Below are 11715 nucleotides of genomic sequence, written 5' to 3' on the forward strand. Positions count from 1 at the left end.
TTGTTCTGGGAAATCAGCACTCAGCTCTCCACCATCTTTACTCAAATCTGTGTGTGTGTGTTTTCTTTATAACTATAGTATCTATGTTAGTTAACTTGTTGTTAACCATTCCTGTTCAGCGCACAGGTATTAGTGGTAAATTCAGTGTTACCTATTATTTGATTTTAGGGCTTTATTTGAAATAATGTAATACTAAAGCTCAAGTTTGCCTGGGAAATTATATATTATATATTGGAATTAAATATCAGTTTGTCATAAGAATAAATCAGAATGTAACATCTCACATTCAGATGGTCTCTCAGTATAAGTGATAAATGAGTTCTCATATAAAATGTAGATATTATTGCACAAAGGGATGCAGTCAGAGTGCTCATACAGTCGCTGTAGGTTGTTCTCACTGTGTCTAATGTACCTGCAGTTACTGCAGTGAGTCAGTGTGAGGACACAGAGGAGGAGGTTCTCCTTCTGAAACCTCTCTGTGTGAACTACATCACAGAGTCACAGATCAGCACTCAGCTCTCCACCATCTTTACTCAAACCTCTGTGTGTGTGTGTGTGTGTGTGTGTGTGTGTGTGTGTGTGTGTGTGTGTGTGTGTGTGTGTGTGTGTGTGTGTGTTACAGCCCAGACTCACCAGGAGCCAATATAATTATGGGGGGCTCAACAAGTCGTTCTACAGTGTAAGTCATCATTGTGTTACTTTATCACTTTAATATCTATGTTAGCTAACACGCTGCTATTGCTGTGTGATCTGTTTAGACAAATACTTGCTGTTTGTCAGTGTTTGACACTAATTTAATTTCACTGGTATCCACACTGACAGACACTAAAGTCAAATCAACTGTCTTTTCTCAAAATGTTATTACACAGAAACACGTGTGTTGTAACAGACGCAGAGTTATTATTGACCACCAGTAGATAACAACCTCAATGCATGAGTCTGAATCAGCAATGTAAATATTATAATATATAACCCTCATAATGTTCCTGTTGTCCTAGAATAATCTAATAATAATTCATGTTAAAGTGAGAAGTAGAGGAAACTACTTTAAAAAGAGGACAGAAATCAGTCTGATTATCCAGTCTGGGACAATAAAGTTTCATAACACTGTTTATTACTTTCTGCAGGAAGGAGGAGAAGAAAAAACAGTGAGTATAATCTGCTAACCTCATGAAGTTTCTTTCACACATAATATATTGATGAAGCTGTGAACATCATTAAAACCTCTTTAGTTTAGTTACATTCATCTTTTCTGTCACTTGTATCTGTTGAATCCACACTGACACTGAAGTTCAATCAACTTTATTTTATTGAAGATCAACAACAGTAAATATTATAATATATAACCCTCATAATGTTCCTGTTGTCCTAGAATAATCTAATAATAATTCATGTTAAAGTGAGAAGTAGAGGAAACTACTTTAAAAGAGGAGAGAAATCAGTCTGATTATCCAGTCTGGGACAATAAAGTTTCATAACACTGTTTATTACTTTCTGCAGGAAGGAGGAGAAGAAAAAACAGTGAGTATAATCTGCTAACCTCATGAAGTTTCTTTCACACATAATATATTGATGAAGTTGTGAACATCATTAAAACCTCTTTAGTTTAGTTACATTCATCTTTTCTGTCACTTGTATCTGTTGTATCCACACTGACACTGAAGTTCAATCAACTTTATTTTATTGAAGATCAACAACTGTAAATATTATAATATATAACCCTCATAATGTTCCTGTTGTCCTAGAATAATCTAATAATAATTCATGTTAAAGTGAGAAGTAGAGGAAACTACTTTAAAAGAGGAGAGAAATCAGTCTGATTATCCAGTCTGGGACAATAAAGTTTCATAACACTGTTTATTACTTTCTGCAGGAAGGAGGAGAAGAAAAAACAGTGAGTATAATCTGCTAACCTCATGAAGTTTCTTTCACACATAATATATTGATGAAGCTGTGAACATCATTAAAACCTCTTTAGTTTAGTTACATTCATCTTTTCTGTCACTTGTATCTGCTGAATCCACACTGACACTGAAGTTCAATCAACTTTATTTTATTGAAGATCAACAACTGTAAATATTATAATATATAACCCTCATAATGTTCCTGTTGTCCTAGAATAATCTAATAATAATTCATGTTAAAGTGAGAAGTAGAGGAAACTACTTTAAAAAGAGGAGAGAAATCAGTCTGATTATCCAGTCTGGGACAATAAACAATGATTATTAGTTAGTAAAACTTTCTCTATGAAATGTGTCATATTGGTAACCATCTCCTGTATTTGAAGCTCCAATCACTGTAATTAGACACATAATGAGATTATAGTAGGTGGTGAACAGGCTGGTAGGACCGGAGGTAAACATTTTAAAGAAAGACACTCCTCTCCTAAAAAGAAGAGTTTACTGACATTAAAATGTTGATTCATTTATCAACATTTAGTACAGTCACACATTACATGTAGAAGCTCTTTTGTCTTTTTCCACTCACTGTTCTCATATTTGAAATCCTGTTTCTTTAGTTTTTAATGTTTATTTTCATACTGATGAAGGAGTTTCATAACACTGTTTATTACTTTCTGCAGGGAGGAGATGAAGAGAAAACAAATGTGAGTATAATCTGTTAACCTCATAAAGATTCTTTCACACATAATATATTGATGAAGCTGTGAACATCATTAAAACCTCTTTAGTTTAGTTACATTCATCTTTTCTGTCACTTGTATCTGTTGTATCCATACTGACACTGAAGTTCAATGAACTTTATTTTATTGAAGGTCAACAACAGTAAATATTATAATATATAACCCTCATAATGTTCCTGTTGTCCTAGAATAATCTAATTATAATTCATGTTAAAGTGAGAAGTAGTGGAAAACTACTTCAAAAAGAGGAGAGAAATCAGTCTGATTATCCAGTCTGGAACTGTTGTGGATTTAGGTTTCTAACTGGAGCCACAGACCACCAAGAAACAAGGATTGCCATCAGTCATCCATTTATCAACCAATTCAATGTTGCCTTTCTAGGATGATGATAACCATGGTTCTAAACAAAGAAAGAACAAATTACAATATTTCTAAAAAAACAGTCATTAATCCATGTTCAACATTTACACATTTAAGTATCATACATTTCTCAAATAAAGATTAGACTGACATATAAGTCAACATAATATTATTGAACAAATCTAACCTTCCTGTCTCTTATGTACCATAATATGATGTAAATTAATATAAAGTAATTGCTACTCACATTAAAGGTTCATTAAAAGTCACACAGCAAACATCTCCATCATCTACACATCATCCAGGTGAAATGTTTGGAGACAAAGGAAGACAAGTCGAGTCCATCCCTCTCTTTATAATGTGAGAGCGACTCACAACTGCATTGAACCACCAGTTGTTTCTTTGTGACGAGGAGGGAAAATGCACTTACAGTTTGTAACAGGGACAATAAACAATGATTATTAGTTAGTAAAACTTTTGGAGGATAAATTCTTCCAAATATTGAGAGTTTACTGACATTAAAATATTGATTCATTTATCAACATTTAGTACAGACACACATTACATGTAGAAGCTCTTTTGTCTTTTTCCACTCACTGTTCTCATATTTGAAATCCTGTTTCTTTAGTTATTAATGTTTATTTTCATACTGATGAAGGAGTTTCATAACACTGTTTATTACTTTCTGCAGGAAGGAGGAGAAGAAAAAACAGTGAGTATAATCTGTTAAGCTCATGAAGATTCTTTCACACATAATATATTGATGAAGCTGTGAACATCATTAAAACCTCTTTAGTTTAGTTACATTCATCTTTTCTGTCACTTGTATCTGTTGTATCCACACTGACACTGAAGTTCAATCAACTTTATTTTATTGAAGATCAACAACTGTAAATATTATAATATATAACCCTCATAATGTTCCTGTTGTCCTAGAATAATCTAATAATAATTCATGTTAAAGTGAGAAGTAGAGGAAACTACTTTAAAAAGAGGAGAGAAATCAGTCTGATTATCCAGTCTGGGACAATAAACAATGATTATTAGTTAGTAAAACTTTCTCTATGAAATGTGTCATATTGGTAACCATCTCCTGTATTTGAAGCTCCAATCACTGTAATTAGACACATAATGAGATTATAGTAGGTGGTGAACAGGCTGGTAGGACCGGAGGTAAACATTTTAAAGAAAGACACTCCTCTCCTAAAAAGAAGAGTTTACTGACATTAAAATGTTGATTCATTTATCAACATTTATTACAGACACACATTACATGTAGAAGCTCTTTTGTCCTTTTCCACTCACTGTTCTCATATTTGAAATCCTGTTTCTTTAGTTTTTAATGTTTATTTTCATACTGATGAAGGAGTTTCATAACACTGTTTATTACTTTCTGCAGGGAGGAGTTGAAGAAAGAACGGTGAGTATAATCTGTTAACCTCATAAAGATTCTTTCACACATAATATATTGATGAAGCTGTGAACATCATTAAAACCTCTTTAGTTTAGTTACATTCTTCTTTTCTGTCACTTGTATCTGTTGTATCCACACTGACACTGAAGTTCAATCAACTTTATTTTATTGAAGATCAACAACAGTAAATATTATAATATATAACCCTCATAATGTTCCTGTTGTCCTAGAATAATCTAATAATAATTCATGTTAAAGTGAGAAGTAGAGGAAACTACTTTAAAAAGAGGAGAGAAATCAGTCTGATTATCCAGTCTGGAACTGTTGTGGATTTAAGTTTCTAACTGGAGCCACAGACCACCAAGAAACAAGGATTGCCATCAGACATCTATTTATTAACCAATCCAATGTTGCCTTTCTAGGATGATGATAACCATGGTTCTAAACAAAGAAAGAACAAATTACAATATTTCTAAAAGACAGTCATTAATCCAGTCTTTAAATCATGTTCAACATTTACACATTTAAGTATCATAAATCTCTCTAATAAAGATTAGACTGACATATAAGTCAATATAATATTATTGAACAAATCTAACCTTCCTGTCTCTTATATACCATAATATGATGTAAATTAATATAAAGAAATTGCTAAACACATTAAAGGTTCATTAAAAGTCACACAGCAAACATCTCCATCATCTACACATCATCCAGGTGAAATGTTTGGAGACAAAGGAAGACAACTCGAGTCCATCCCTCTCTTTATAATGTGAGAGCGACTCACAACTGCATTGAACCACCAGTTGTTTCATTGTGACGAGGAGGGCAAATACACTTACAGTCTGTTACAGGGACAATAAACAATGATTATTAGTTAGTAAAACTTTTGGAGGAGAAATTCTTCCAAATATTGAGAGTTTACTGACATTAAAATGTTGATTCATTTATCGACATTTAGTACAGACACACATTAAATGTAGAAGCTCTTTTGTCTTTTTCCACTCACTGTTCTCATATTTGAAATCCTGTTTCTTTAGTTTTTAATGTTTATTTTCATACTGATGAAGGAGTTTCATAACACTGTTTATTACTTTCTGCAGGAAGGAGATGAAGAAAGAACGGTGAGTATAATCTGTTAACTTCATAAAGATTCTTTCACACATAATATATTGATGAAGCTGTGAACATCATTAAAACCTCTTTAGTTTAGTTACATTCATCTTTTCTGTCACTTGTATCTGTTGTATCCACACTGACACTGAAGTTCAATCAACTTTATTTTATTGAAGATCAACAACAGTAAATATTATAATATATAACCCTCATAATGTTCCTGTTGTCCTAGAATAATCTAATAATAATTCATGTTAAAGTGAGAAGTAGAGGAAACTACTTTAAAAAGAGGAGAGGAATCAGTCTGATTATCCAGTCTGGAACTGTTGTGGATTTAAGTTTCTAACTGGAGCCACAGACCACCAAGAAACAAGGATTGCCATCAGTCATCTATTTCTTAACCAATCCAATGTTGCCTTTCTAGGATGATGATAACCATGGTTCTAAACAAAGAAAGAACAAATTACAATATTTCTAAAAAAACAGTCATTAATCCAGTCTTTAAATCATGTTCAACATTTACACATTTAAGTATCATAAATCTCTCAAATAAAGATTAGACTGACATATAAGTCAATATAATATTATTGAACAAATCTAACCTTCCTGTCTCTTATATACCATAATATGATGTAAATTAATATAAAGAAATTGCTACTCACATTAAAGGTTCATTCAGAGTCACACAGCAAACATCTCCATCATCTACACATCATCCAGGTGAAATGTTTGGAGACAAAGGAAGACAAGTTGAGTCCATTCCTCTCTTTATAATGTGAGAGGGACTCACAGCTGCATTGAACCACCAGTTGTTTCATTGTTACGAGGAGGAAAAATACACTTACAGTTTGTAACAGGGACAATAAACAATGATTATTAGTTAGTAAAACTTTTGGAGGAGAAATTCTTCCAAATATTGAGAGTTTACTGACATTAAAATGTTGATTCATTTATCAACATTTAGTACAGACACACATTACATGTAGAAGCTCTTTTGTCTTTTTCCACTCACTGTTCTCATATTTGAAATCCTGTTTCTTTAGTTTTTAATGTTTATTTTCATACTGATGAAGGAGTTTCATAACACTGTTTATTACTTTCTGCAGGGAGGAGTTGATGAAAGCACAGTGAGTATAATCTGTTAACCTCATGAAGATTCTTTCACACATAATATATTGATGAAGCTGTGAACATCATTAAAACCTCTTTAGTTTAGTTACATTCATCTTTTCTGTCACTTGTATCTGTTGTATCCACACTGACACTGAAGTTCAATCAACTTTATTTTATTGAAGATCAACAACTGTAAATATTATAATATATAACCCTCATAATGTTCCTGTTGTCCTAGAATAATCTAATAATAATGAATGTTAAAGTGAGAAGTAGAGGAAACTACTTTAAAAAGAGGAGAGAAATCATTCAGTGGAAACAGAATCAACTTTTACTGAACTTTTCTGATGTCTACTTGGTAGTTTCTGTGTATCCAGCAGTTGCTGTGGCTGATGGATCACAATCTAATTTACCACCCTGGTGGTTTTTCCCTCTCGTCCACCAGAACTAGAACCAGTGACAAGTCGACTACATCCAATGTGTCCTTCAAGAGTGATCTGTCAAAAGATATCGCCATTGATTTTAAAGGAGAATTTTCTCCTCTCAGGTAAATTTTTCCAAACATTAAAATGTAACTTTATTCATTAACATTTTGTACACACACACACAGAGTGAGAGACACAAGTTAATTATAAAGATCTCTGAGTCATGCAGCTGGATAACATTAGTGGACATCAGCATATTGATATCAGCAGGATAAAACGTACTGGATGAAAATGTTGATTCATTTATCAACATTTAGTACAGACACACATTACATGTAGAAGCTCTTTTGTCTTTTTCCACTCACTGTTCTCATATTTGAAATCCTGTTTCTTTAGTTTTTAATGTTTATTTTCATACTGATGAAGGAGTTTCATAACACTGTTTATTACTTTCTGCAGGAAGGAGGAGAAGAAAAAACTGTGAGTATAATCTGTTAACCTCATAAAGATTCTTTCACACATAATATATTGATGAAGCTGTGAACATCATTAAAACCTCTTTAGTTTAGTTACATTCATCTTTTCTGTCACTTGTATCTGTTGTATCCACACTGACACTGAAGTTCAATCAACTTTATTTTATTGAAGATCAACAACAGTAAATATTATAATATATAACCCTCATAATGTTCCTGTTGTCCTAGAATAATCTAATAATAATTCATGTTAAAGTGAGAAGTAGAGGAAACTACTTTAAAAAGAGGAGAGAAATCAGTCTGATTATCCAGTCTGGGACAATAAACAATGATTATTAGTTAGTAAAACTTTCTCTATGAAATGTGTCATATTGGTAACCATCTCCTGTATTTGAAGCTCCAATCACTGTAATTAGACACATAATGAGATTATAGTAGGTGGTGAACAGGCTGGTAGGACCGGAGGTAAACATTTTAAAGAAAGACACTCCTCTCCTAAAAGAAGAGTTTACTGACATTAAAATGTTGATTCATTTATCAACATTTATTACAGACACACATTACATGTAGAAGCTCTTTTGTCCTTTTCCACTCACTGTTCTCATATTTGAAATCCTGTTTCTTTAGTTTTTAATGTTTATTTTCATACTGATGAAGGAGTTTCATAACACTGTTTATTACTTTCTGCAGGGAGGAGGTGAAGAAAGAACGGTGAGTATAATCTGTTAACTTCATAAAGATTCTTTCACACATAATATATTGATGAAGCTGTGAACATCATTAAAACCTCTTTAGTTTAGTTACATTCATCTTTTCTGTCACTTGTATCTGTTGTATCCACACTGACACTGAAGTTCAATCAACTTTATTTTATTGAAGATCAACAACAGTAAATATTATAATATATAACCCTCATAATGTTCCTGTTGTCCTAGAATAATCTAATAATAATTCATGTTAAAGTGAGAAGTAGAGGAAACTACTTTAAAAAGAGGAGAGAAATCAGTCTGATTATCCAGTCTGGAACTGTTGTGGGTTTAAGTTTCTAACTGGAGCCACAGACCACCAAGAAACAAGGATTGCCATCAGTCATCTATTTATTAACCAATCCAATGTTGCCTTTCTAGGATGATGATAACCATGGTTCTAAACAAAGAAAGAACAAATTACAATATTTCTAAAAAAACAGTCATTAATCCATGTTCAACATTTACACATTTAAGTATCATACATTTCTCAAATAAAGATTAGACTGACATATAAGTCAACATAATATTATTGAACAAATCTAACCTTCCTGTCTCTTATATACCATAATATGATGTAAATTAATATAAGAAATTGCTACTCACATTAAAGGTTCATTCAAAGTCACACAGCAAACATCTCCATCATCTACACATCATCCAGGTGAAATGTTTGGAGACAAAGGAAGACAAGTCGAGTCCATCCCTCTCTTTATAATGTGAGAGCGACTCACAACTGCATTGAACCACCAGTTGTTTCTTTGTGACGAGGAGGGAAAATGCACTTACAGTTTGTAACAGGGACAATAAACAATGATTATTAGTTAGTAAAACTTTTGGAGGAGAAATTCTTCCAAATATTGAGAGTTTACTGACATTAAAATATTGATTCATTTATCAACATTTAGTACAGACACACATTACATGTAGAAGTTCTTTTGTCTTTTTCCACTCACTGTTCTCATATTTGAAATCCTGTTTCTTTAGTTTTTAATGTTTATTTTCATACTGATGAAGGAGTTTCATAACACTGTTTATTACTTTCTGCAGGAAGGAGGAGAAGAGAAAACAGTGAGTATAATCTGTTAAACTCATAAAGATTCTTTCACACGTAATATATTGATGAAGCTGTGAACATCATTAAAACCTCTTTAGTTTAGTTACATTCATCTTTTCTGTCACTTGTATCTGTTGTATCCACACTGACACTGAAGTTCAATGAACTTTATTTTATTGAAGATCAACAACTGTAAATATTATAATATATAACCCTCATAATGTTCCTGTTGTCCTAGAATAATCTAATAATAATTCATGTTAAAGTGAGAAGTAGAGGAAACTACTTTAAAAAGAGGAGAGAAATCATTCAGTGGGAACAGAATCAACTTTTACTGAACTTTTCTGATGTCTACTTGGTAGTTTCTGTGTATCAGCAGTTGCTGTGGCTGATGGATCACAATCTAATTTACCACCCTGGTGGTTTTTCCCTTTCGTCCACCAGAACTAGAACCAGTGACAAGTCGACTACATCCAATGTGTCCTTCAAGAGTGATCTGTCAAAAGATATCGCCATTGATTTTAAAGGAGAATTTTCTCCTCTCAGGTAAATTATTAAATATTAAAATGTAACTTCTTTCATTAACATTTTGTAAACACACACACACACACACACACAGAGTGAGAGACACAAGTTAATTATAAAGATCTCTGAGTCATTCAGCTGGACAACATTAGTGGACATCAGCATATTGATATCAGCAGGATAAAACGTACTGGATGAAAATGTTGATTCATTTATCAACATTTAGTACAGACACACATTACATGTAGAAGCTCTTTTGTCTTTTTCCACTCACTGTTCTCATATTTGAAATCCTGTTTCTTTAGTTTTTAATGTTTATTTTCATACTGATGAAGGAGTTTCATAACACTGTTTATTACTTTCTGCAGGGAGGAGATGCAGAAAGAACGGTGAGTATAATCTGTTAACCTCATAAAGATTCTTTCATACATAATATATTGATGAAGCTGTGAACATCATGAAAACCTCTTTAGTTTAGTTACATTCATCTTTTCTGTCACTTGTATCTGTTGTATCCACACTGACACTGAAGTTCAATCAACTTTATTTTATTGAAGATCAACAACTGTAAATATTCAGACCTTTGCAGCCTCATAATGTTCCTAATAGTCAACAGCTCACTGTTTGATCATTTACTGGGTCAAGGCTCTCAACAGAAAGGGAGATGTCACTGAGTCTGGACAGCCAGACTGAAGCTCGTAGACAACAGTCAGTCAGACTTAGTTCAGGGTCATGAGCTCTACTAAGCAGTGGTGTATCCAGGATATTTTTACTGGGGTGGCCAAGATGGGACCCAAAGCTAGTGTGGGGTGGCCATGGCATAGCGAAGTTTAATGCGTATACGTACACAGCCGCCCACGGTTCGAATCACTTTGCTCACTAGATGAAGTACCTGAAGTAGTAAAAACAATAACCATTACACCCATAGACTGTATGTGGACAGATTAGTGTCACACATTTTCCTTTGTCTTTTCATAATGTTTTGTATTGAGATTTAAAGAATAGATTGTCTATGTTTAAGTGTGGGGTTTGCTGTGTATTAGCAAATGAATAGCATACACTTTGGGCAAAATTGGACCGTCCTTTTTAAATTAAATCAAGTGAGAGAGTACACGACAACTTCAGGTAACTGTTCATGAATGACATTTCTGGACATAACAGAACTTGACATACCATGCTCAGCAGGTGGAGCTCCAGACACCGCTGGATCCTCCTCTGGGTGTTGCTGGTCAGCTGTGGGAATACACAGATATCTGAAAAATCTGAGACATCAATAGGCTGGAGGTTCTGCCACACACACACACACACACACACACACACAAATATATATATTTATTTTTTTACACTCACACAATCATACATATGTACATACATACATACATACATACTTGTGTGTGTGTATTTATGTATTATGCACATTTTAACTATTGTTCTTGTGTAGCGATGTTTCAGACAGTTGTAATTGTATAACTGGAGAGTGACAAACAACTTGAATGTGAGCATACATGGTAAATTCAAACTATCCAAGCATGACTTACCATCCTGTGCAGGAGGAGCTGACTGCTCTTCATCACTACTGCTGTACCTAGGCTGCTGACCTGACTGAGCCTTTTCACTGCTGCTGGTAGAAGCTCTGGCTGGCTCTGACTCTTTTCTTTTTTGAAGAAGCTCTGAATATCTCTGCTTCTCTTCATAACTATTCTCTTAATATCCCTGGGGGAAATGTAATTCAATCACTCAATCAGTCAGTCAATTCACTTTGAAGTAACAGCTATAACTACAAACATCAAGCAGGATCATTGTCAAATTGGGTTAGAATCAGTGTGCAAAATACAGGTGTTG

At 33.4% G+C, this 11715-nt stretch overlaps 1 protein-coding gene across 1 annotated transcript in view; it reads left to right on the plus strand.

Moving 5' to 3' along the window:
- The window catches only part of LOC127361529 (uncharacterized), a 57613-nt gene extending 48247 nt beyond the window's left edge, over nucleotides 1–9366 (plus strand). Inside the window, exons 7-14 of the mRNA XM_051396223.1 lie at nucleotides 2582–2605; nucleotides 3693–3713; nucleotides 4401–4421; nucleotides 5519–5539; nucleotides 6638–6658; nucleotides 7090–7191; nucleotides 7529–7549; nucleotides 9342–9366. Coding sequence (XP_051252183.1) covers nucleotides 2582–2605; nucleotides 3693–3713; nucleotides 4401–4421; nucleotides 5519–5539; nucleotides 6638–6658; nucleotides 7090–7191; nucleotides 7529–7549; nucleotides 9342–9366 — 256 coding nt within the window. The remainder of the gene's footprint in view (nucleotides 1–2581; nucleotides 2606–3692; nucleotides 3714–4400; nucleotides 4422–5518; nucleotides 5540–6637; nucleotides 6659–7089; nucleotides 7192–7528; nucleotides 7550–9341) is intronic.
- Nucleotides 9367–11715: the final 2349 nt, after the last annotated feature.

Source organism: Dicentrarchus labrax, unplaced genomic scaffold (genome assembly GCF_905237075.1).
Source record: "Dicentrarchus labrax unplaced genomic scaffold, dlabrax2021, whole genome shotgun sequence".
NCBI classification, from domain to species: domain Eukaryota; kingdom Metazoa; phylum Chordata; class Actinopteri; family Moronidae; genus Dicentrarchus; species Dicentrarchus labrax.